General features: G+C 69.8%; 1 protein-coding gene across 2 annotated transcripts; it reads right to left on the reverse strand.

Moving 5' to 3' along the window:
* Positions 1–83: 83 nt before the first annotated feature.
* Positions 84–16,094, reverse strand: CASKIN1 (CASK interacting protein 1). 2 transcript variants are annotated; one of them, XM_062180930.1, is made up of 20 exons: positions 16,001–16,094; positions 11,810–11,861; positions 11,604–11,701; positions 11,296–11,441; positions 11,110–11,205; positions 10,866–10,996; positions 10,388–10,496; positions 10,199–10,307; positions 10,004–10,098; positions 9,787–9,904; positions 9,006–9,107; positions 8,851–8,939; positions 8,693–8,777; positions 8,516–8,607; positions 7,741–7,851; positions 7,566–7,667; positions 6,349–6,487; positions 2,430–4,439; positions 1,663–2,077; positions 84–1,403 (listed from the first exon to the last, which is right to left on the reverse strand). In XM_062180930.1, exons 1-20 carry the CDS (start codon positions 16,092–16,094, stop codon positions 1,304–1,306), a joined length of 4,293 nt encoding a protein of 1,430 aa, XP_062036914.1. In that variant the 3' UTR covers positions 84–1,303. The 2 variants fall into 2 exon arrangements, with proteins under 2 accessions (XP_062036914.1, XP_062036915.1); XM_062180931.1 differs by lacking the exons at positions 7,566–7,667; positions 7,741–7,851.
* Positions 16,095–20,323: the final 4,229 nt, after the last annotated feature.

A 20,323-nucleotide genomic window follows, 5' to 3' on the forward strand; every position in this document is an offset into this window, starting at 1 on the left:
CCCTCCCTGCAGGCTGGTGGCTCCTGTACCCCCCACCCTGTCCCCAAAGCCCCAGCCCCAAAGAGTGAGCCAGGCAGCTCCATTTTCTGCTGTTTATTGACAGCCGACAGCCCTCTCCCCACTTGCTGGAGGCCCAGCCTGGGCCACCCCCCAAGCAGAGGCCAGGTGGACATCGGGCACAGTCAGGAAGGGCCCCCAGCACCCGGCTCCACCTCCGCCAGTCTCCTCCATCAGCCCCACACAACTGCTAGTTTCTGGCATTTTTAAAAATTTTTTTTACGAAATGTCAAAGTTGTGCCCAACACTTGTGGATCAGCAAAAGACAGAGGAGACCAATCAGTACTTGTGGGAGGGAGGGAAAGAGGGGGAGAGAGGGCGAGAAGGACCACACACACAGCCTTGGACCTCGAGCAGAAGCATCCGTGGGAACTGGGTGGGCTGCCTGCACAGGGCCCCCGGGAGCCAGCACACCCTGACGCAACTGCCCACTGCTGCCACGCCAGCACCCAGGAACGAGCCCCTCCCGTGGTCCCCGTGGCGTGGCGAGGACAAGCCCATCAGTGAGCAAGGCACATCCTTCGAGTTCTGGGGACACGGAGAAGTCACAAGAGGGGCAGGGGGAGCCCTGGGCCGAGCACCCACCCCCGGGCCTGGCCGCAAGCCCCGGTGTGGGCAGGTGGCTAGGGGCCTGGTCGTCCTGGTGGGGGAGGGGGACAGTGGACAGACGGGCGGCCTGGGCCGGAACAGCTTTGCGTCTCTAGTGAGACTGTCCTTTCCGTTGGTAAATGGTTTTCTATAGAATCAATAATATTTCTTTCTTTAAATATATATTTGTTAAAGTTATACCTTTTTGTTTCTCTGGGGAAGTCTGCTTCAGCTCATTCCCAATAAATTAATACTCTCGATAGCTTATATTCTGGCTGCAGTCCTCTGGGCCGTGTGCTGCGCCCGAGCGGCGGGCAGAGGGTCCCCAACGGGCAGCTCTGTGCTGGGCCAAGGCCTGTGCTCTGCCTCAGTGGGGAGTGGCCCGGCCCCAGCGCTGGCCAGGAGGGGCCGGGGCCTGCGCAGTGGGCGGGTGCCCCGCAGTTATTGCACAGGGAGCAGCAAACGGACGGGCACCCACGGGGCAGCAGGGTCCCCCAGAGCCCTTGGAGCCCCCAGGCAGGCCCCCTGCTGACCCCCACGGGGCCCGGGGCGGCGTTGTGCTTGTGCGCAGGCTGAGCCGCCCGGCCGCCCGGCCCGGAGGAGCCCGTCCTGAGGTAAAGGTCAGTGTGCGGGGCCGGGCCCGACGTGGGCGGCCGGGTCACTCCAGCATGGCGTCCAGCTGGTCGGCCAGGTCGTCGAACATGCTCCCTATGTCGTCCAGGATGCTGCCAGTGCTCTTCTCCGCGGCGGCCGAGGGGCTGGGGGCGGGCCGGGTCAGAGGGGGGCGCGCTGGCCGCACTCCCCAGGGCGCCCGCCCGGCGCGGCCCGCCCACCGCCCACCGCCCGCACTCACCGCGGGCCCCGCCCACCCCGCGCCCACCGCCGCCCACCGCCCGCACCCACCGCGGGCCCCGCCCACCCCGCGCCCACCGCCGCCCACCGCCCGCACTCACCGCGGGCCCCGCCCACCCACCGCGGGCCGCGCCCACCGCAGCGCCGCCCACCGCCCGCACTCACCGCGGGCCCTGCCCGTCCTGCCGGATCTTCTCCTCCACCGCCTGCAGCGCGGCGGCCAGGCACGCGCTCGTCTCCTCCAGCTTCTGCCGGGCGCTCTCCCCCGGGGCGGCGCCGTCCGGCGCGGCGGGCATCGCGGCGGCGGCGGCGGCGGCGGCGGCGCGCGGGGGCTTGGCGGGCACGAGCAGCGCGGGCGCGCCGGGCGACGGGGGCCTGGCGGAGCCGGCGCTCAGCGAGGGCGGCGTGCCGGGCGGCTTGGCGAGGGCGCCGGGCGGCTGGCGCGCCGGCGAGGGCGCGGGCGACGGGCTGGCGCTGCCCGGCGGCAGCCCCGCCGCGGCCTTGGCCGGTTTGGGCGCCGTGGGCGGCGGCGGCGGCTTCGGCGACACCGGCGGCGGCGTGCCGTGGGCGCGCTTCACCTCTGCGGGGAGGACCACGCTGGCACCGGCGCGGGGCACACCCGCCGTCGCTTCCCGCGGCCGCGGCTTCCCAAGCCGGTTCCTGCCCGCGCCAGGTGTCTGCGGCAGCCCAAGGGACCCCTGGGAGGCTGGACGGCCTGGTGGCCTCGGCACGTCCAGCCCGGGGCCTGAGGAACTCTCCTGCCCGGGTAGGGGCCTCCTTCAGCGGGCAAGGGGAGGAGCCCGTGCACCTGGCGCCCAGCCCGCCCCGCCCCGGGGAAGCCGATGAAGGGGAGGGCCTGGGGACGCTCCCGCCCCGCCTGAGACCACAGGGGAGCGGGGCAGGCCCCGCCCTAGCCGGCTCCGTGCACCTACCTGGGCTGCCGGGGCCTGGGAGCGGCACCTTCTTAGAGGACGGTGTGGGTGAGCCCTGGATCTTGGGCACAGGCTGGGCCAGGACGGGCTTGGGAGACACGGGTGGCTTGGCCAGCTTCCGGGCATCGCTGTCGGGAGGGGGCAGTGGGGGCAGGTGCGCCAGGTCTGCCGGCGGGGGCTCGGCGGGCGGGGGCGGCGGGGGCAGCTCCGGGGCCCCAGCTTGCTCCGAGGCTGGCCGGCGCCGCACGGTGCCCATGCTGTCCTGGTACACGGACAGCGGCGGTGGGGGCGGCTCAGGCCCGGCCTCCCGCTCCTTGACCTTGGGCCGGCGCTTGACCGTGTCGGACTCGGTCAGGATGAACTTGACGCTCTCCTGCTGGCTCTGCTTGGCCCGGATGCGCCTCTTGAGCGTGGCGCTGGCCTCCACCCTGGTCAGAGGGGGGCCCTCGGCACTGGCCTCAGCCTTGGCCGGGCCTCGAGCCCGCTGCCGGGCAGCGGCATCCTCCACAGGGTGGCCTTGGTCGGTGGGCTCCCCGGGCCCCCGGCGGGCAGCGGCCAGGAGCCCGGTGACAGGCCCGCTGAGCGTGCGGCGCCGGTTCACCACCTCACCGTCAGGCCCGATGGCCTCTTTGTGCTTCACTGAGGCCAGCACCGTGGCCACCCGGCCCGGCTCTGGACTGGCAGGACGGGGTGTGGGGTGGCCCTCGGGAGGCCTGCGGGCGGCCCGGCCCCCACCCCCGATGGACGACAGCTCAAGCATGGCTGCGATGCTCTTCACGCTGCCGGCGCTGCCCGTGTCCACACTGCCAGCCAAGTCGCTGGCCCGCCGGCGCTGCGCCCGGACCCCCAGCCCACCGTCCTCAGTCTCAGCCTCTGGCGCCTGCTCGTCCGCCAGGTTGGCGCTGGCCATGGCCGAGCTGGAGCGCTTGGGAGGTGGGGGCGGGGGCCCCTTCTTGCGGGGCCGCACGGCGAAAGACTGGCTGCGGTTGACGTTCTTGTCGGTGCCGGCAGGCGCCCTCACCGAGTGGCTGCGGCCCACGCGCCGCTGCACCGTGGCGTAGGGCCCCGCTGCAGCTGGCACCAGCAGCTCATCCCGCTCCGGCTCGCTGTCAGAGGCCGCGTAGCGATTCAGGCTGTGGGCACGCTTCTTGGGACGCTCCGGCTCTGCGTCGGCCTCGGGGGGCAGGCACAGCGTGGGGACCGCTGCCAGCACGGGTGGGGGTGTGGGCCCAGGAGCGGCTGGCCCTGCCTCGCCATCCACAGGCTGGGGCAGCACGTAGGCAAAGCCACGGTGTGTGGGTGACTGGGGCAGCGAGCGGGGTGACATGGGGCGCTCCGTGGGTGGCAGCAGCTGCGGGGTGGGCTTCACCTTGGCTGTGGCTGGGGCTGGCCCGTGAGTCCCCCCGAGGGCCTGGGGGGAGCCCGGTCGGGCTTTGGTGGGTGTCTGCGGGGGCGTGAAGGGGCTGGTGCCCGGCGGGAGCGCCTGCCGTGGCTTGCCCGGCACCGGGGGCACGCTGGCCCTCTTGACGCTGTGGCCGTGGCGTCCGGGCCGGGCTTCCTTGGGCGGGGTGCTGGGGGCCGAGCCCTCGTCCAGCAGGTACTCCTGGCTGCGAGACATGGGGCTGCCAGGCCCCGGGGGCCCGTCGCCCAGCAGCTCCTGAGAGCTGCTCATGTGCCGGGCCCGTCCACCCAGGCCAGGCTCTGGCCGCGCGGCAGCCCTGGGGGTGGGCGGCAGGTGGTTGGAAGGCTTCTCGGAGGCAGCAGCCCCTGCCTCAGCCGGGCCCGTCATGGCCGCCTGCAGCTCCCCACTGAGCTCGCTGTCCTGGAAAGTGCTCATCTTGGGGGAGCGGCAGTCCGCCGGGGCGGGCTCAGGAGGCGGCGACTCCACGGCCATGGCTTCGAGCGACGGCGGCGCCTTCCGGCGCAAGGGCCCCCCTTCATACTTGGCCGATTCGGCCTTCTGCAGCTCCGCGAGTCTCCTCACGGCCAACATCAGCTTCTTCTGGTGTCCTGAGGGGCCCAGGGGGCAGTCAGGTGGACGGGAGGGCAGCCAGGTGGACGGGAGGTGGGGGCAGGTCAGGTGGACGGGATGGGGGGCAGGTCAGGTGGATGGGAGGTGGGGGCGGGTCAGGTGGATGGGAGGTGGGGGCGGGTCAGGTGGATGAGGGGCAGTCAGGTGGACGGGCGGTGGGGGCGGGTCAGGTGGATGGGATGGGGGGCAGTGAGGTGGACGGGAGGTGGGGGCGGGTCAGGTGGATGGGAGGTGGGGGTGGGTCAGGTGGACGGGATGGGGGGGTCAGGTGGATGGGAGGTGGGGGTGGGTCAGGTGGATGGGGGCAGGTCAGGTGGATGGGCGGTGGGGGCGGGTCAGGTGGATGGGGGGGCAGTGAGGTGGATGGGAGGTGGGGGCGGGTCAGGTGGATGGGGGCAGGTCAGGTGGATGGGAGGTGGGGGTGGGTCAGGTGGATGGGGGGGCAGTGAGGTGGATGGGAGGTGGGGGCGGGTCAGGTGGATGGGAGGTGGGGGCGGGTCAGGTGGATGAGGGGCAGTCAGGTGGACGGGCGGTGGGGGCGGGTCAGGTGGATGGGATGGGGGGCAGTGAGGTGGACGGGAGGTGGGGGCGGGTCAGGTGGATGGGAGGTGGGGGTGGGTCAGGTGGACGGGATGGGGGGGTCAGGTGGATGGGAGGTGGGGGTGGGTCAGGTGGATGGGGGCAGGTCAGGAGGATGGGCGGTGGGGGCGGGTCAGGTGGATGGGGGGGCAGTGAGGTGGATGGGAGGTGGGGGCGGGTCAGGTGGATGGGGGCAGGTCAGGTGGATGGGAGGTGGGGGTGGGTCAGGTGGATGGGCGGTGGGGGCGGGTCAGGTGGATGGGGGGGCAGTGAGGTGGATGGGAGGTGGGGGCGGGTCAGGTGGATGGGAGGTGGGGGTGGGTCAGGTGGATGGGGGCGGGTCAGGTGGATGGGAGGTGGGGGTGGGTCAGGTGGACGGGATGGGGGGGTCAGGTGGATGGCGGCAGGTCAGGTGGACGGGATGGGGGGCAGGTCAAGTGGACGGGCGGTGGGGGCGGGTCAGGTGGATAGTGGGGCAGTGAGGTGGATGGGAGGTGGGGGCGGGTCAGGTGGATGGGGGGGCAATGAGGTGGATGGGAGGTGGGGGCGGGTCAGGTGGACTGGGGGGCAATGAGGTGGATGGGAGGTGGGGGCGGGTCAGGTGGATGGGGGGGGGAGTCAGGTGGATGGGAGGTGGGGGGCGGGTCAGGTGGACGGGGGGGGCAGTCAGGTGGATGGGAGGTGGGGGCGGGTCAGGTGGATGGGGGCAGGTCAGGTGGATGGGAGGTGGGGGTGGGTCAGGTGGATGGGAGGTGGGGGTGGGTCAGGTGGATGGGGGTGGGTCAGGTGGATGGGAGGTGGGGGTGGGTCAGGTGGATGGGGGTGGGTCAGGTGGATGGGCGGTGGGGGCGGGTCAGGTGGATGGGAGGTGGGGGTGGGTCAGGTGGACGGGAGGTGGGGGGGGTCAGGTGGATGGGAGGTGGGGGTGGGTCAGGTGGATGGGGGCAGGTCAGGTGGACGGGATGGGGGGCAGGTCAAGTGGACGGGCGGTGGGGGCGGGTCAGGTGGATAGGGGGGCAGTGAGGTGGATGGGAGGTGGGGGCGGGTCAGGTGGACGGGGGGGCAATGAGGTGGATGGGAGGTGGGGGCGGGTCAGGTGGATGGGGGGGAGTCAGGTGGATGGGAGGTGGGGGCGGGTCAGGTGGACGGGGGGGCAATGAGGTGGATGGGAGGTGGGGGTGGGTCAGGTGGACGGGGGGGGGCAGTCAGGTGGACGGGGGGGCAGTCAGGTGGGTGGGGGGCAGTCAGGTGGACGGGAGGTAGGAGGTAGGAGGGCCCGGGGCAGGGCCAGCAAGCTGGGGCCCTCACCCAGCTTGGTGATGCCGATCTCCTGCAGGTCTTCCCAGGTGATGTCCGTGATGAAGTCGATGTTCTCGTAGCCGTTGTCCACCAGCACCTTGTAGTACTGGGCCAGGCCGATCATGGACAGCCACACGGCCAGGTTAGCCTGCGGAGTGGGGACACGGAGGGGCAGCCCGCGGCCCACGTCGGCCGCCCACACCCTGCCCCCCCGGCCGGGGCTGTTGAAGGGGCGCTGGGTCAGCGGGCACAGACAGACAGGACAGACAGACAGGCCCAAATGTTGCTGGCGGAGCAGTGTGGACGCAGCCTCCACAGCAGGGCCGCTGGGTCCTGGCGTGGACGCACACGCGCACGGGGGTGGGGGTGCGGGAGAAGGCACCTCCTCGGCTGGCCACGGCCCTCAGAGGCACACCCCACACACCGCAGACAGACACACAGCACCACGTAGGGAACAGGTAGACGCAACCTGCACACCGCACACCGGCACGACACCCCTCCCGCGTCACACTCATGCTCTCTGCTCTCCCACTGCCACTCCGTGCACACGTGTCTCCACCAAGAACCACCCGGTCACTCCCTGGACAGCACCCGGGCGTCCACACTCGCAGCCAAATGCCAGCCGCTCCAACACTCTGCACACTGTGTCCGGCAAGGTGAGGCCACGGGGCTGGACATGCTCCCGGGGGAGCTGCTGAGCCGCTGACTGAGTGACAAGGTGCGGGGGTGGGGGGGGCAGTTGCAGGGCACCTGTGGGGGCTCTGGGTGGCCCCTGGCACCTCTCCAGTCAGCAGAGGGGAGCCCGGAGCCCAGCGTGTGGCCCACAGCCAGCGTCGGTGGGCAGGGTCCTCCGCACCCAGAGCCTGTCCCACCGCACGGGCACCTCCTGAACAGTGACACAGAGACTGGTCTGCGCCGGCATGGCCAGAAGTGAGGGGGCCCGGCCGGCGGCCGGCGCGTGTGCCCCCCGCACAGCTGCTACCGAGCACCCGAAGCCTACTGAGTGCACGTACGCCGGGCGTGTGGCCAGCAGGCGCCTGGCACTGACGCAGTCCCTCTGCTGGCTGGGCCACACATGCAGGTGCTGGGGGTCTCTGTAGGAGCATGCGGGCGAGGAGGGGGCACTTGCCTTGACAACCCCCGGACAGCGTCACCCCGCCCTCGCCCTCTCCCAGCCATCTTGTCTGCCCGTCCTGGCCTGGCTACTGGGATGTAGGGGACCTTACGGGCTTGTGCTCCGGCAGCCAGTCGGGGACGCTCAGGCCACCGATCTCAGCTGTGATCTTCTTCCGGTGGCCTGGCTTGGTGACGCCAATGGCCGTGAGGTCCTGGGCAGAGGAGAGGTGCGTTAGGGGGAGCCGGAGCAGCGTGTGGGACAGGACGCCAGTGGGGGGGGCCCACCTCGGGGGTCATGCGGCTGATGGTGGGCAGGTCGTAGCCAGCGCTGGTGAAGTTGGGGGCATAGAGCTGCAGCTGGAACGTGGCGAGCCACTGGCTGACCGCCTCGGCACTCTGCAAGACACAAGGCATGTGCTGCAGCCCCCGTCGCCGGCCTGCGCCCAGCCACCACAGCGCCTGCTATCCCTCGTGCACCGGTCCATCTGCAGCAGGACGCTCCTCGGACGCCGTCCCGGGTGCCGCCTCCTCCGAGCGTCCTCTGCCTCTCGGCCTCTTCCGTGAGCTCCAGCAGGAGGGTCCGGCTCCATCCGTGCCACGGCCTCCCCGACCTCCCCTCCATTCCGTGGACACCCCCACCAGCTCCGTGTGGCCTCACAGGATGGGTCTCTGGGGAGAGGGGCCTTGGGCTGGGGAAGGCGGGCTCTGTGCCCCTCCGCTGTGCAGGACGCAGCCAGCAGCTCCTGCCTCCCGGCTCGCAGGTGCACACGCACGCGCACGCACACACGCACGCCTGCCCGGCTCTGCCATGCCATTCCGTACACAGGCACCTCACTCGCTAGCCGCACCTCCACACCTGTGCCCACGCTGCCTCACACACGGCCTGCACAGTGGACAACACTGTTACACACAAGCATGTGCGCACACACACACGCGCACACAGACAGACACAAGGACGGGGTCTGGCCTGTCAAGGCCCCAGGCGGCCCCTGGGTGCTCGTCAGCCCGTCAGCCCCAGCCCCTCCCGAGCCCACCCTGGAGCCGGCCCGGGGCCCTGTACCTTGCCTTCCGACGCTGGCTCCAGCTTCTTGGGTGGCTGCTCCCCATACGCCTGCCCTGCAAGAGCCACTGGAGGCTGGGGCCGGGCTGCACCTGGGGGCGGGGGTGTGGTTAGGGCTGCTCAGGGGCTCCCCCCCCCCCCCCCCCGTGGCCGGGGCGGCTGCATCCTGGCTGTCACCTGCAGAGCTTTCTGGAGGCTTGGCGGGGCTGTCTCCCGGGCTGGACTCCGACACCGGCTTCTGGGAAAGCACCGTGGCCAGGAGCTGGAACCAGAGACCGGGGCTCACAGCACGCTCCAGGGCCCGCCCCGGCCGCCCCGGCCACCACCCTACCCACCTTGACCCCTTCAGAGCCCGCGTGCAGGGCGTGGCCCCCGGTGCTCCGGCTCCCAGCCACGCTGCTCACACTGCCGCTGCGGTCCCCGCCTGCCGGCACAGGAGACTCACGCCTTGCAGAAGCGCCGCCGCCCGCCTCCCGGGGCCCCCGCCTACCTGAGAGGGGCTTCCGCAGCACCCAGATCTCCTCGGGGGGCGCAGAGGGCCCTGACAAGGAGCCTCCCTGCGGTGGGCTCGGTTCGCCGCTTGCCCGGGATCCTGCAGACCGAGCACAGGCGCCCTGAGTCCCGGCCCAGGCAGGGGCCAGGCACACAGCCGGGGGCCACAGCACCGCGTCCCCCGGGAGTGCAGACACCCTCAGGAGACCCCTCCCTGCCCGGGAACTCAAGGGCAGGACAGTGGCCATGGGGCCCGGGATGACTTCCTGCTAGTGGCCCCAGGGTGCGACCCCCCTGCTGGGGTCAGGGCCCACATAAGTGCCGAGGACCCACACAACAAGAGGCCGGCACGCTGCCCCAGCTCCCACTCTCGCCCCCACATCCCCCGTGAGCAGCACAAGGACCCCCACACCCCACGGGGCTTCATGGCCTGGCCCTGTGCCGCCTCCCCCCAGCCTGCTCAGGCCACACTGGCCACCCTGGCCCTGGCTCTCTGCCCCATCGAGCAGACCTCTCCACTGTCTGCTCCCCACCCCCTGCCCCCTCAACCCCAGGTGAGCTTCTGGAGAACCGGAATGATGACCTCTGCCTGGGTCCCTGGTGTCCCTACCTGCCACTCAGAATGGGGACATGGGACATGTGCCGTGTCTGGGGGGTGAACGGGGGACAGGTGTGAGGACACTGATGAGGGCCTGGCAGGGGCCAGCCCACAGCCCCCCGGCACCGCCCCCCGCTCCGACACACCTGCTGCTCTGCTCCCAGGGCTGACCAGGACTTGCCTGCTCGCTTGACAATGGCCTCGCCCAGCGAGGACGGGAAGTAACCCACCCGGTCGTGGCCTGTCCGGTTGTCATGGATACAGCCCTTCCACCGGCCGTCCGCGTGCTGCTCCAGGACCTGGCCGGGGACAGAGGGGGACGCTCAGGGAGCTCCTGCCCCGGCTGCTGCAGGAGCGTGCTCTGGGCCGACCGTGCCAGCCCGTCCCTGCGCCCTCACCGTGATGACGTCGCCTGCCTTCACGTTGAGGCTGGTCAGGTCATAATTGTTGCAGTAATCCTTGGTGGCCCGGACCTGCAAGGCCGCCGAAGCCTCTGGGGTGCGGGGGGGAATACAGGAGGTGGGCCCCCAGTCCTGCAAGCCGCCCAGCCCAGGCCCTGCCGCCACGCCCAGCTCCCGGCCTGCTGGGCCCACCTCTCAGCAGCTGTTTGATCTCCTTGCTGGCCTGGGACGTGGTGAACTGGTGGACGATGTCCAGGGCCGTCTGGCTGTAGGTGTTCCTCACGTGGGCATTGATCCCACTCTGCACGGTGGACAGCACCCTGCCTGTCAGGGGCCCTTCTGCTCCCCTGCCCGGCCCCAGCTCCCCCGGCCCCCACTCACATCCAACAGCAGCCGCACCACCTCTGTCTTCCCGCAGAGGGCAGCCTCGTGCAGGGCCGTGCCGGACTTGGTCTGGCGGTTGATGTCGATGCCTGCTTGGAGCAGGAGTCTGGGGGCAGGCGGGAGAGGGGGCGGAGCCCTCAGCCGGGCCTCGGTGCCAGGTTGCTGGCCCTGCCCTGAGCTCTCACTACAACAGTTCCGACATTGACCAAGGCCCTGTCCAAGAGTCCATCCCTCTGCTGACCCTTCCTGTCCCTGCTTTGTGGGCAGGGAAACTGAGCCTTGGGAAGTGCAGGGCCTCCACAAGGTCCCCTGGCCAGCAGCAGGGCTGGGACAGAGCTATGCTGGCGGCTGACGGAGCCACTGCCAGCGCCCACAGCTCGACCGGAGGCCACACGGGAGGCCTGACCGTGCACCTGCCGACTCCCCCTAAGCCAGGAGCAGGGACCCCGAGGTTGGGTCCCCCCGCCGGCCGTACCTGATGATGTCGATGTGGCCGTTCTTGGCCGCCAGGTGCAGGGGGCTGGTGCCGTTCGGGTCGGTGGCATCCCCCGGCCGGGGCTCCAGCAGAGCCGCACACATGTTGCTGCTCAGGAGCAGCTGGACCACCTTGAAGGAGGGGTCAGGGTAGGGGGGCCCTGGCTGGGGGGGGGGCCCCCAACCTCCTCCCCCGGGCAAGGAGGAGGCCGACAGAGCCTTGCCAGCTTCCCGGGGAGACTCACCCCAACACGGCCGAACTCACAAGCCAGGTCCAGGGGCGTCTTCCCCGAGTTGTCCACCATGCACGGGTTGGACTGGTGCTGGAGCAGCATCTCAGACTGGGGGTCCCAGCGCCCGGTCAGGGGCGGGGCGTCTGCAGCCCGGCAGCCCTGCAGCCCCGCCCGCCCTGAGCCCCACGCGTGTCTCACCACGTCGTAGTGACCGTGCTGGGCCGCCAGGTGCAGCGGGATGTGGCCCTCGTCGGACGGCACGTTCACCGCTGAGCCTGCCTTCAGCACCAGCTTCATGGGCTCTTTCCGGCCCTGCCAGGCCGCGTAGTGCAAGGGCCGCATGCCTGGGGGCAGGCGGGGCCCATGGGAGCTAGCCCGGCCCTGACCAGGACGCCAGTCCCATAAGGATCCGCCTTGGCCCCAGTGGGGACCTTGGCCCTCCGTGCTAGGGCCACGCAGGCCCCTGGGGACCCTCCCCCCGCCACGGCGTCCCAGGCCAGTCTTGCCTTTGTTGTCCTTGATGTCCACAGCAGCCTGAGCCTCCAGCAGCAAGGTAATCAATTCTGTGTTGCCATTCAGGGCCGCGTGGTGCAAGGCAGAGAAGCTGGGGGGGGGGGGCACGGAGGACAGGGCTTGGAGGGGACCCAGGCACCTGGCCTTCCCCAGGGGCACCCGCCCAGTGCAGGCCGGCGCCACCTGGCTGAGAACTCACCCATCTGGGTCCTGGAAGTTGACGTTGATTTTCTTGGTGGAGCCGAGCAACTCTGGGGTGGGAAGGAGACAGGGTAAGGGGGAGCTCCACCAGCCCCCCAGGAACCTGAGCGGGGAGAGGGCACTGCCACCTCACAGGGGGGCCCAAGGCTAGGTTTTCACTCTGCTAGCATCTGTCTGTCCATTCACACAGCTCAGGCCAGCAGCTGTGCGGGCCTTGATCTCCTCCATACCAAGAGACTCCGGAGACGGAGACCAGGCTGGGCACACACACAGCACACACGTGCGCCCACACCCCCCCCCCCCCGGGCGACGGCGGAGAACCTGCCGAGGTGGGAGGGAGAGAGCCAGCACAATCTGTCTCTCAGAGGGACCCAGATGGCACCGGGGGTGGCCGGTGGGGCCGGAACACCCGGAAACGGGGTATTTCTAGTGGAAGAGCTGGATCTCCGTGGCGCAGCCTGGGCCAGGATGGGCCAGCCCCACCCCGGCAGTGCGGGCAGGGAGGCAGGCAAGTGAGCCCGGGCCTCTGGGTCACCCCAACCCACCTGTCCACAAGGGCCACACTCAAGATGCAGGCTCAGACCCCAGGGCCCTCCACTCAGGGCCACCCCCATCCTGGCTTCCACCGACCGCTGGCCAGAGGGCGGCCCACCAATGCCCTCCCAGTGGGCTCGAGTCCACGCAGAGTCGGGCCAACCCCTGCCTGTCCAGGCTGCGGTTACATAACCCCTTTGTGGGTCAGCCACTCCTCCGTGAGGGGCGGTCTGGCAGGACAGAAACCCCTTTGTCCGGGCCCAGGACAGGGGTAGGGGCAGGGGCTCCGAGGCCAGAGCAGGCCTCCCTTGATGTCCCAGAGCCCCAGCTGCTCTGGCCCCAGCGCCAGCCACTGGACACGGGGTAAGGACCCCCGCAGACCTGAATTCCAGGCCTCACTCTGCCATGCTGTAGCCCCATGGCCTTGGCCTTGGCCTCGGGAAAGGCCACCAGGGCACTGCCTAGCCGGAGGCCGTGTGCAGCCCAGCACGTGTCAGGCTCGGCAAGCGCCAGTCGCTGATGCCGGCCACACAGGAGCCCCGACCCCGCCTTGGCCAGGGCGTCCTCGTCAGCCTCCGGGCCCCACCCCCTGCACACGGAGACTTTGCTGGTGCGGCGTCCACCAGGGTTGGTGGCAACGCCACTTGTTCACATCACACCCCGTGTGTCGGTAAACCCTGGGCGCTGTTCCTTCCAGGGGCTCTCACGGCACACTCGGGGTCCTGACCGTCCTCACTGCCCCACAGCCAGCCCTGGGCCAGGCCACCGCCTCACCTCACTCCAGCCCTGTGCTCCACACCCACCAGCCAGGCCCATCTCACGGGGGCCGAGGCTGAGGCTGGACGATGGTCCTGCAGGACGCGGGCCTCACACTCCCTCTGACCCCCTCGCCCCGACTCGGCGCCCCAGCTCCGGCTGCACAGGCCACGCCTGCAGGGGGCCTTTGCACACGTTGGGGGCCCCTCTCCCCCGACTGTCCCCACGACTCCCTCCTTCACATCTGTCTGGATCCAGATGGACCCTGCTCGACTTCCCCTCGAAAGCGGATACTCCCTTCCGAGCCGTGTCCGGCGTCTCTCTCTCTCCTTTGCTTACTGTCCACCTTTATCCCTACGGAGAACATGGCTGCGCCTGGCTTTGCTCGCCGCTGTGTCCTGGGCGGCTAGAATGGTGCCTGCTGTGTGCTAGCACTTAGCAAGCTGGAGCCGGAACTGACACCCTCGGTCCCCGCACTCCGTCCACTGCCGGGCTGTTCTGCAGGGGTACGACCTGTGCGGTGGCTCCAAGGGGCCTCTTGCCCCGAAACTGTTCATGGTGAGGGGTCCTGCACCTGCAAACACTGCCCCGGGCCTCTCCAGCTCCTCGCCGGGCTGCAGACTGGGTGCTCGTCACATCCCTGCTCCAGGGCCTTCCCAGCATGCTCTGCTCCCAGGAACCTGCAGCCTCCTCCCCAAGTCTCCCCATGCCTCCCCCCCAGCCACCGTGGGGCCAGGTGCACGCTGGAGACAGGCTGCAGACCAGTGCCCAAGAAAGTGACCCCGATCCCAGTGGGGCAGGGGGGTCTCCATCAGGAAGGGGACCACCCCCTGGAGGAGGGGTGCCTCACCAAGGTCATCGCTCGGCCTGCCCCTCCCACGCTCATGCAGGGCTCTGTGGGGGTCACTGGGTCCCAGGGAGGTGGGCTCTCTGGCAGGGCCAGGAGCTCCTCCCCCTCGTCGGGGGCGGAGAAGCTGGGGCTGCATATCAGCAGGCCTGCACCTCATTCCTGCTCTCCCCAGCCCCGACTGCTTCCCTGAGGCCCTGCCCGTCTCTGAGGTCAGGCACAAAGTCCAGGCCAGAGGGGTCTCCAGCTGGCCTGGAGATGCTCTCCTCCGGGGCATCCGCGCCAGCCCCTGGCCTGGCGCTTTCCTCCCAGTCGTCTCTCGCAGGACAGCTGCCGAGTGCCCAGGGCGCGTGAGGGGCTGACCGAGCACAGGAGGGGACCCCTCTGGACATCCTCCACCCCTGGCCTCAACTCCAGCTGTACTTCGCTGAATCGAAACACATCTTACTCCAAAGCAGGCCAGCGTCGCCATGACAACCGAGCTAATTCCTGGAGGGATTTCTCTGTCTGATTTACTGCGCCCGCCCCTGTGAGTCAGAGTGCAGACGTGGGGCCACGGCAGGTGTTTTCTCCTGCCCCAGAGGCCAGGCCAGGCACGGGAGTCAGACACCCAGGCAGAGGTGACACAACGCCCGCCCGCCTCCCCCTGCTGGCCAGGACAGGCGGGAGGAGGAACCCTCCAGCCCGAGGCCCTGGGCTCTCCGGTGGACAGGGACCGTCCTGGTCGGCATTTGCTAAGTGCCTGGCCTTTCTCGTGCACCCTCAGACACAGGGACACACGTACCCCACCCGGCAGACGAGAAGTCGGAGGCCCAGAGCTCGGGGTGGGGAGCTCTGTGCCCAAGGTCACAAAAGCGCCAGGTGCAAACCCCCCCTCTCAGTTCCCCACCTGCTCTCAGGCTCAGGCTGTCCCCACCTGGACCCCCCTCCCTGGGTGTCCAGCCCCTGGGGGCAGCCCCTCCAGGCCCTTGGGACTCGAAAGGAGGGCCAGCCTGCATTTGCCTGTGAGGCACTGGTGCCCCCGTCTGACCACACTGGAGCTGGCAGGCAGCACAGCCCAGGGATCCCCTGGGGCTCCAGGACCTGCCCCCCACCCAGGGGGCAGTCCCAGTTCTCAGCACCCCCCAGGAGAGGGTGGCAGGGCCTCCCTGCGCTACTGCAGCCTGCGAGGCGCCCAGACCCACATGCCGCCCTGCAGAGCCCGGCCGGTGCCCGCACAGGTGCCCTGACACACTGACACGCTCATACGTGCCGCCGCACACGGCTGGGCCACACGCCCATCCATCCATCTCCTGCCGCCCCCAGGGAGGCCTGGGGCTGAGCAGGGATGAGTGCTGGGATCAGGGTGCACAGAGCTCCCAGCCCCTCCCTGGGCCCCCACAACGCGAGCCAGGGGTGGCCAGCAGGGCCCCCACTCCCTCCAGGCCTCCTGTGCCGCCAAGGGAGCCAGGCAGAACCAGGGTCTGGTGGACGCGTGAGGCCCCAGCCCCGCTCCCCCCCCCCGCCCCGCCCAGCTCCCCTTCCCTGGAGCCCAGCAGGCCCTGAGCCGGGCGACCTTGGGCTTCTGCTGCCCAGCAGTAAATGGCCCCCTCCGGCCATGCCTGGGCAGCCACACCCCCAGCACGGTCCTGCCCCCCCATCCCTGCACAGCATGTTTTTAAACACGGGAGCCGGCGGCAGCCCCCTCACCCCTGCCGCAAGGGCTCCCCCTCCCCGCTCTGCCAGCTGGGGGGGGGGGCCATCCTCGCCCTGTAAAGGCCCCGACAGCGGAGACCTGGGCCATTAGCCCCGCAGCCCAAGGGAGGGGGGATGCGAACGCCCGCGCCGGCGGGGTGGGCGCCGCGGGGGCCCAGGGTGGCACCGAGGGCTCGGGTCGCGCCTCCGCCGGAGCCGGGGGCCGGTGCGGGGCGCGGACCGAGGGTCCCGGCGCCCCCCGCCGGCCCCGCCCCGCCCCCGGGGACCCCCCCCCGCCTCCCCGCCCCGCCGGGCGCCGCCAGGGGTGGGGGTCTCGACGCCGGAGACGGACGCCCGCGGCGCGCCCCCCGCACTCACTGGCCTTGCCGGGCCGCGGCCTCTGCAGCAGCCGCTGCGCGGTGCCCACGTCCTCCGCCTTCACCGCCTGCACCAACTCCTGCTCCTTCCCCATGGCGCGGCTGCGCTCGGCGGATGCGCGGCTCAGCGGCGGCGGCGGCCCCGCGGCTGCGGCCGCGTCCTCCGCCGCCCGCCGCCTCCGCCGCCCGCCGCCCCTCCGCCCCGCTCGGGCTCGGGCTCGGGCTCGGCTCGGGCTCGGCGCGCAGGGGGCGGGGAGCGCGTCACGGGCGGGGGGCGGCCGGGGGCGGCGGCGGCGGCGGGCGCGGCACCTGGCACCGCCTCCCGGACGCCTGGGTCCCGCCGCGCCGGCCGCTGACCTCCGTCAGCCGCGCCGGCCGCGCGCCCGGCTCCCTGGCTCCGCCCCTCGGCGGCCCCTACCCCGCCGCCCCCTCCTCACGTGCGGGCCGGGGGCGAGGCTGCGGGACCCGAGCAGGGAGGGGCTGCGAGGAGGCCGGGGCGCGGAGACCCGGGCGCTTCTGGCCGGCGCTTCCCGTGGGAGGTGTGGCGGGACTGTGAAGAGGAATCCCCCAGTAATGAATTCGGCGTCAGGAAACACGCGCCCCCACCCCCCAGTACATCTGGGCCTCTGAGTGCTGTCCTGGAGCAATCGGGGACAGTGTGGCCCCCGGGGCGGCCCCCTGGCCGCGGAGTTCGGCCTCCCAGCGCGTGCGGTGTGGCCCTCCGTGTCCACTAGCGAGGGGGCCCAGGTGGCCCCCTCAGCACGAATGGGGTCACGGCCCTGCCCCCTCTGCACCCTCCCCGGGCCTGCCGCTCTCTGGCCTCCAAGCTGGACAGCGCTGCTGGGCAGAGGCTAACGCCGTCCCCCCGCCCCCAGCTGGCCTGCCCCCCCCACCTTGTCATACCCGGCACTCTAGGCTCAGAGCTGGGGTCTGGGTCCTGGCTCAGGCTAGCGTTCCTGGTTCGCAGCTCAGCTCCCGCGCTGGCCGAGGCTGCTGGGCGCGTGGGGTGAGGTGGCACCTGTGGGCCTCACCGTGCCCTGCGGCCCCTGACAGTGAGGCGGCCGGAGCGCAGGCCAGGGAAGCAGCACTCTGTGGGGTTCCCCTGGAGGCCCGGGGAGCAAGCCTCAGTCTTCTGCCATGGGCTGGACTCCCAGAGTGGCCCCTATGTGCCAGGGCCCATCCCCCGACTCTATATAGTGACCCACTCCTGGGCACCTGCTGGGCCAGGCACCCTGCCGGCCACTCTGTAGACAAGCTAAGCGCCCCTCCCCCACTGGGGTCGCCGAGTCCCAGGGTCTGGGCTTTCGGCCCTCGTTGGCCTCTGGACTTGCTCTTCCCCCCAGAATACGGAGACGGCCGCGTCCCAGCTCCTACTCTCGTGCGTGTGTTCGACTGCTCAAGGTGAACGACCCTGGCCCATGCATCTGGATATCTGACGATTTCGAATCACGCCAATAACCCGTTAAGTCAAGTGTGCTCTAGCCTCCTGCCCTGACAACACGTGACCGGAGAGGCCAGCTGCAAATTCAGAATTCCTGGATTCGCCTGCCTGCAGCCGTCCACAGCCCAGGGACCAGCACAGTCCCTCCCTGTGCCTAGGGACGGGCACCAGCTCTGGGCCCACCTGTATAGTGACAGGCCTGGGACGAGCTTGGGCGGTTTGGGCGGGGCTTCCTGGGTCCCAGGTGTGTACACAGCGTGTGGCCTGGAAGGGGCACGCGGGTTGTCTCCAGGTGGGCCCCGGAGGCTGCCCCCACGCCCTCCCCAGGGTGAAGTGTGCAGGGAGGAGGGCCAGGGCCTCCCTCGTCTGGTGAAGCAAAAGGCCAGAAGTGGGTGTGGAAGTCCCGGCTCCCACACGCTCGCTGTCTGTCAACCGGCGACCTTCCAGCCTCCGGAAAATGGGCCAGTAGCTCTGCCCAGCCCGGCGCCGACACTGCTGGGGAGCTCACGTGCAGAGGGAGATGTGTGTCTGCCTGGGGTCCCCCAGCCTGGGGGCAGGGGCAGTGCAGCAGGCAGCCACTGGGGCTGGGGGCGTGGATGCAGAGGCGTGGGACTGGAGCAGCCAGCCAGGAAGTCATCGAGGAGGAGGGGCCGCTGAGCCAGCAGAATCGCCCAGGCTCCGCCCGGAGTGGAGCTGGCGGCCGCTTCACTGCGGCCTGGGCTGGCCTCCTTCCCGGATGTCCTGCCAGCCAGCCCGCAGCCCCTGCCTCTGCCCTCCCAGCCCCCAGAGCCCCAGGACCTGGCCGTTACCCAGGGAGGTGACATGTGTCCCCAGGGGCTGCTGGAAGCACGGGGGCGTGTCAGCTGCCACAAGGTTCCTGTCACTCTTGGGGGTGCCACCTCTGTAAGCATTTAGCTGGTGCCTGGGGCACCAGAGAGGATCAACAACCATGCACTGCTGTCCCCCATTCCCGCCCAGCAGGAGTGGCAGGAGCTGCTCCGGTTGGGCGGGGACCTCGCCCCCCCACCCCGTGCCAGCCACCCCCAGCCTCTGGAGAGCGTTCCCTGGCCCTCAACCCCCACACCCCAAGCTGAGCCCTGCAGATAAAGAAACAGCTCAGGGTCCAGGGATGCTCCCCGCTCCAACATCTGGGGGCGCCTTGGCCCCGTCCGTCCATCCTGATTCAGAGCCCCCTGCAGCACTGGGCCTCCAAGGCCATGTCCTCCCCCGCTCTTCTCCAAAGCTCCCCTGAGCCTGGTGTGGAGCCCGCCTCTGGGGAGCTCCTGTCCACCTGGAGAAGTGAGGAGGGCACAGGCGACGCGGGGGTGGTGGGCATGACCTCCTGGGCCATAAGGGGCGAGTCGGGGCGGCACTGAGCCAGCAGGAGGACGGGGCCCTGCCCGGAGCCACCTGCTCCAGGGGATCCTGCAGCTCGGAGGCCGGTTTTCTCACCTCCACCATGGGGGTGGCTACTTCTCGGATAATGCAGGCAGAACACCTGGCATAGCCTGGTGGCTCCTTGCGAAGCTGCAGCCAGCCACTCCACGCCTAGAAACGCCCAAGAGAAGCGCAAACATTTGGATACTCCCATGTGAATACTCACACCATTCACATCAACCCACGTGTCCATCAGCGGATGGACGGGCCACTCAGCCAGGGGAACGTGGTACCACCACGTCTCACAATGCTTTGCTCGGGGCCACATCCTGTTGCATTCTATGTGTGTGACACATCTGGAAGTCAGATGGCGTGCTGGTGTCGCCTGGGGGCGTCAGGTGCTGAGAGCCAGGAGTGGGCATGTGCTGGGCATCGCCGGTGAGCAGGCACCGCCAAGGGTTTCCAGAGGAGGGGCGGCAGCATCGGAGACTGTGGGCACTCTGGCCCGGGACCTCGGTGGCTACAGGGCCAGAAGGGCCAGGCCCAGGACACTGGGGAGTGACAGGACCCTCGGGTTCCCATGTGGGATGCTGGGGTCACAGCCAGGGTCCCAGCATCCCAACACCAGCCTCAAATCGCAAATTTTAGACGAGCAAAACAGAACGACAAACACAGGCCACCGCCTGCGACGCCCGCATCCCATACGGGCGCTGCTTCACCTCCCGGCTGCTGCACTTCCGATTCAGCTCCCTGCTGCTGCTCCTGGGACAGCCGCAGGGGGCGGCCCCTCCGGGGGAGACCTGGATGAAGCTCCTGGCTTCCGGCTTCAGCCTGGCTCTGCCCTAGCCATGGTGGCCATTCGGAGAGTGAACCAGCGATGGAAGATCTCCCCCCACCCCCTACCCTGGTAACTCTGCCTTTCAAATGAGCACATTTTAAAAATAACAAACTTCACAGTTTGAATTTTTATAACTTATTTATAGGGAGAGCACAGCACACCATCCACGGGTCACTCCTCGAATGTCTGCGATTGCTGGACAGCGGGCCAGGAGCTTCTTCTGGGTCTCCCATGTGGGTGCAGGGGCCCCAGGACTTGGGCCACCACCTGCTGCCTCCCAGGTGAGCACCGGCAGGAGGCCGGAGCTGGAACCGCGGCACTCTGGTGCGGGAGCCAGCACCTCCAGCAGCGCCACAGCGCCCACCCCCAAACCTGGGTTTCTGAAAGACCCTCTCCAAGGTGGGGGGCAACCAGGAGGGGACAGAAGCAGGCGCTGTGGCAGGTGAGGTTGTGGGGGTGGGGGGTGGGCTCCGGACAAGCCGAGGAGAGGCCGGCGGTGAAGGTGGCCTGGATCCTGCCCAGCTACCACACACAGGGCGCTGCTGCACAGAGGGCCAGGCGGGGGACGGCCGGCTCGGCCGGGGGAGGTGCTGGCATCTGGGGGGCATTTGAGAGCCAACGCGCAGCAGGGAGGCTCCGGAGGAGCTGGAGAGAGACAGACAGAGCGG

Source organism: Lepus europaeus, chromosome 21 (assembly GCF_033115175.1).
Source record: "Lepus europaeus isolate LE1 chromosome 21, mLepTim1.pri, whole genome shotgun sequence".
NCBI lineage: Eukaryota > Metazoa > Chordata > Mammalia > Lagomorpha > Leporidae > Lepus > Lepus europaeus.

Excerpts from the sequence above, each read along its gene's own strand:
- CASKIN1 (XM_062180930.1), bottom strand. The coding sequence starts at position 16,094 with ATGGGGAAGGAGCAGGAGTTGGTGCAGGCGGTGAAGGCGGAGGACGTG. Across the intron at positions 10,997-11,109 it reads GTGAGTTCGGCCGTGTTGGG|GTGGTCCAGCTGCTCCTGAG; the intron begins GTGAGTCTCCCC and ends CCCTCCTTCAAG. Across the intron at positions 9,905-10,003 it reads AGGCAGGCGACGTCATCACG|GTCCTGGAGCAGCACGCGGA; the intron begins GTGAGGGCGCAG and ends GTCCCCGGCCAG.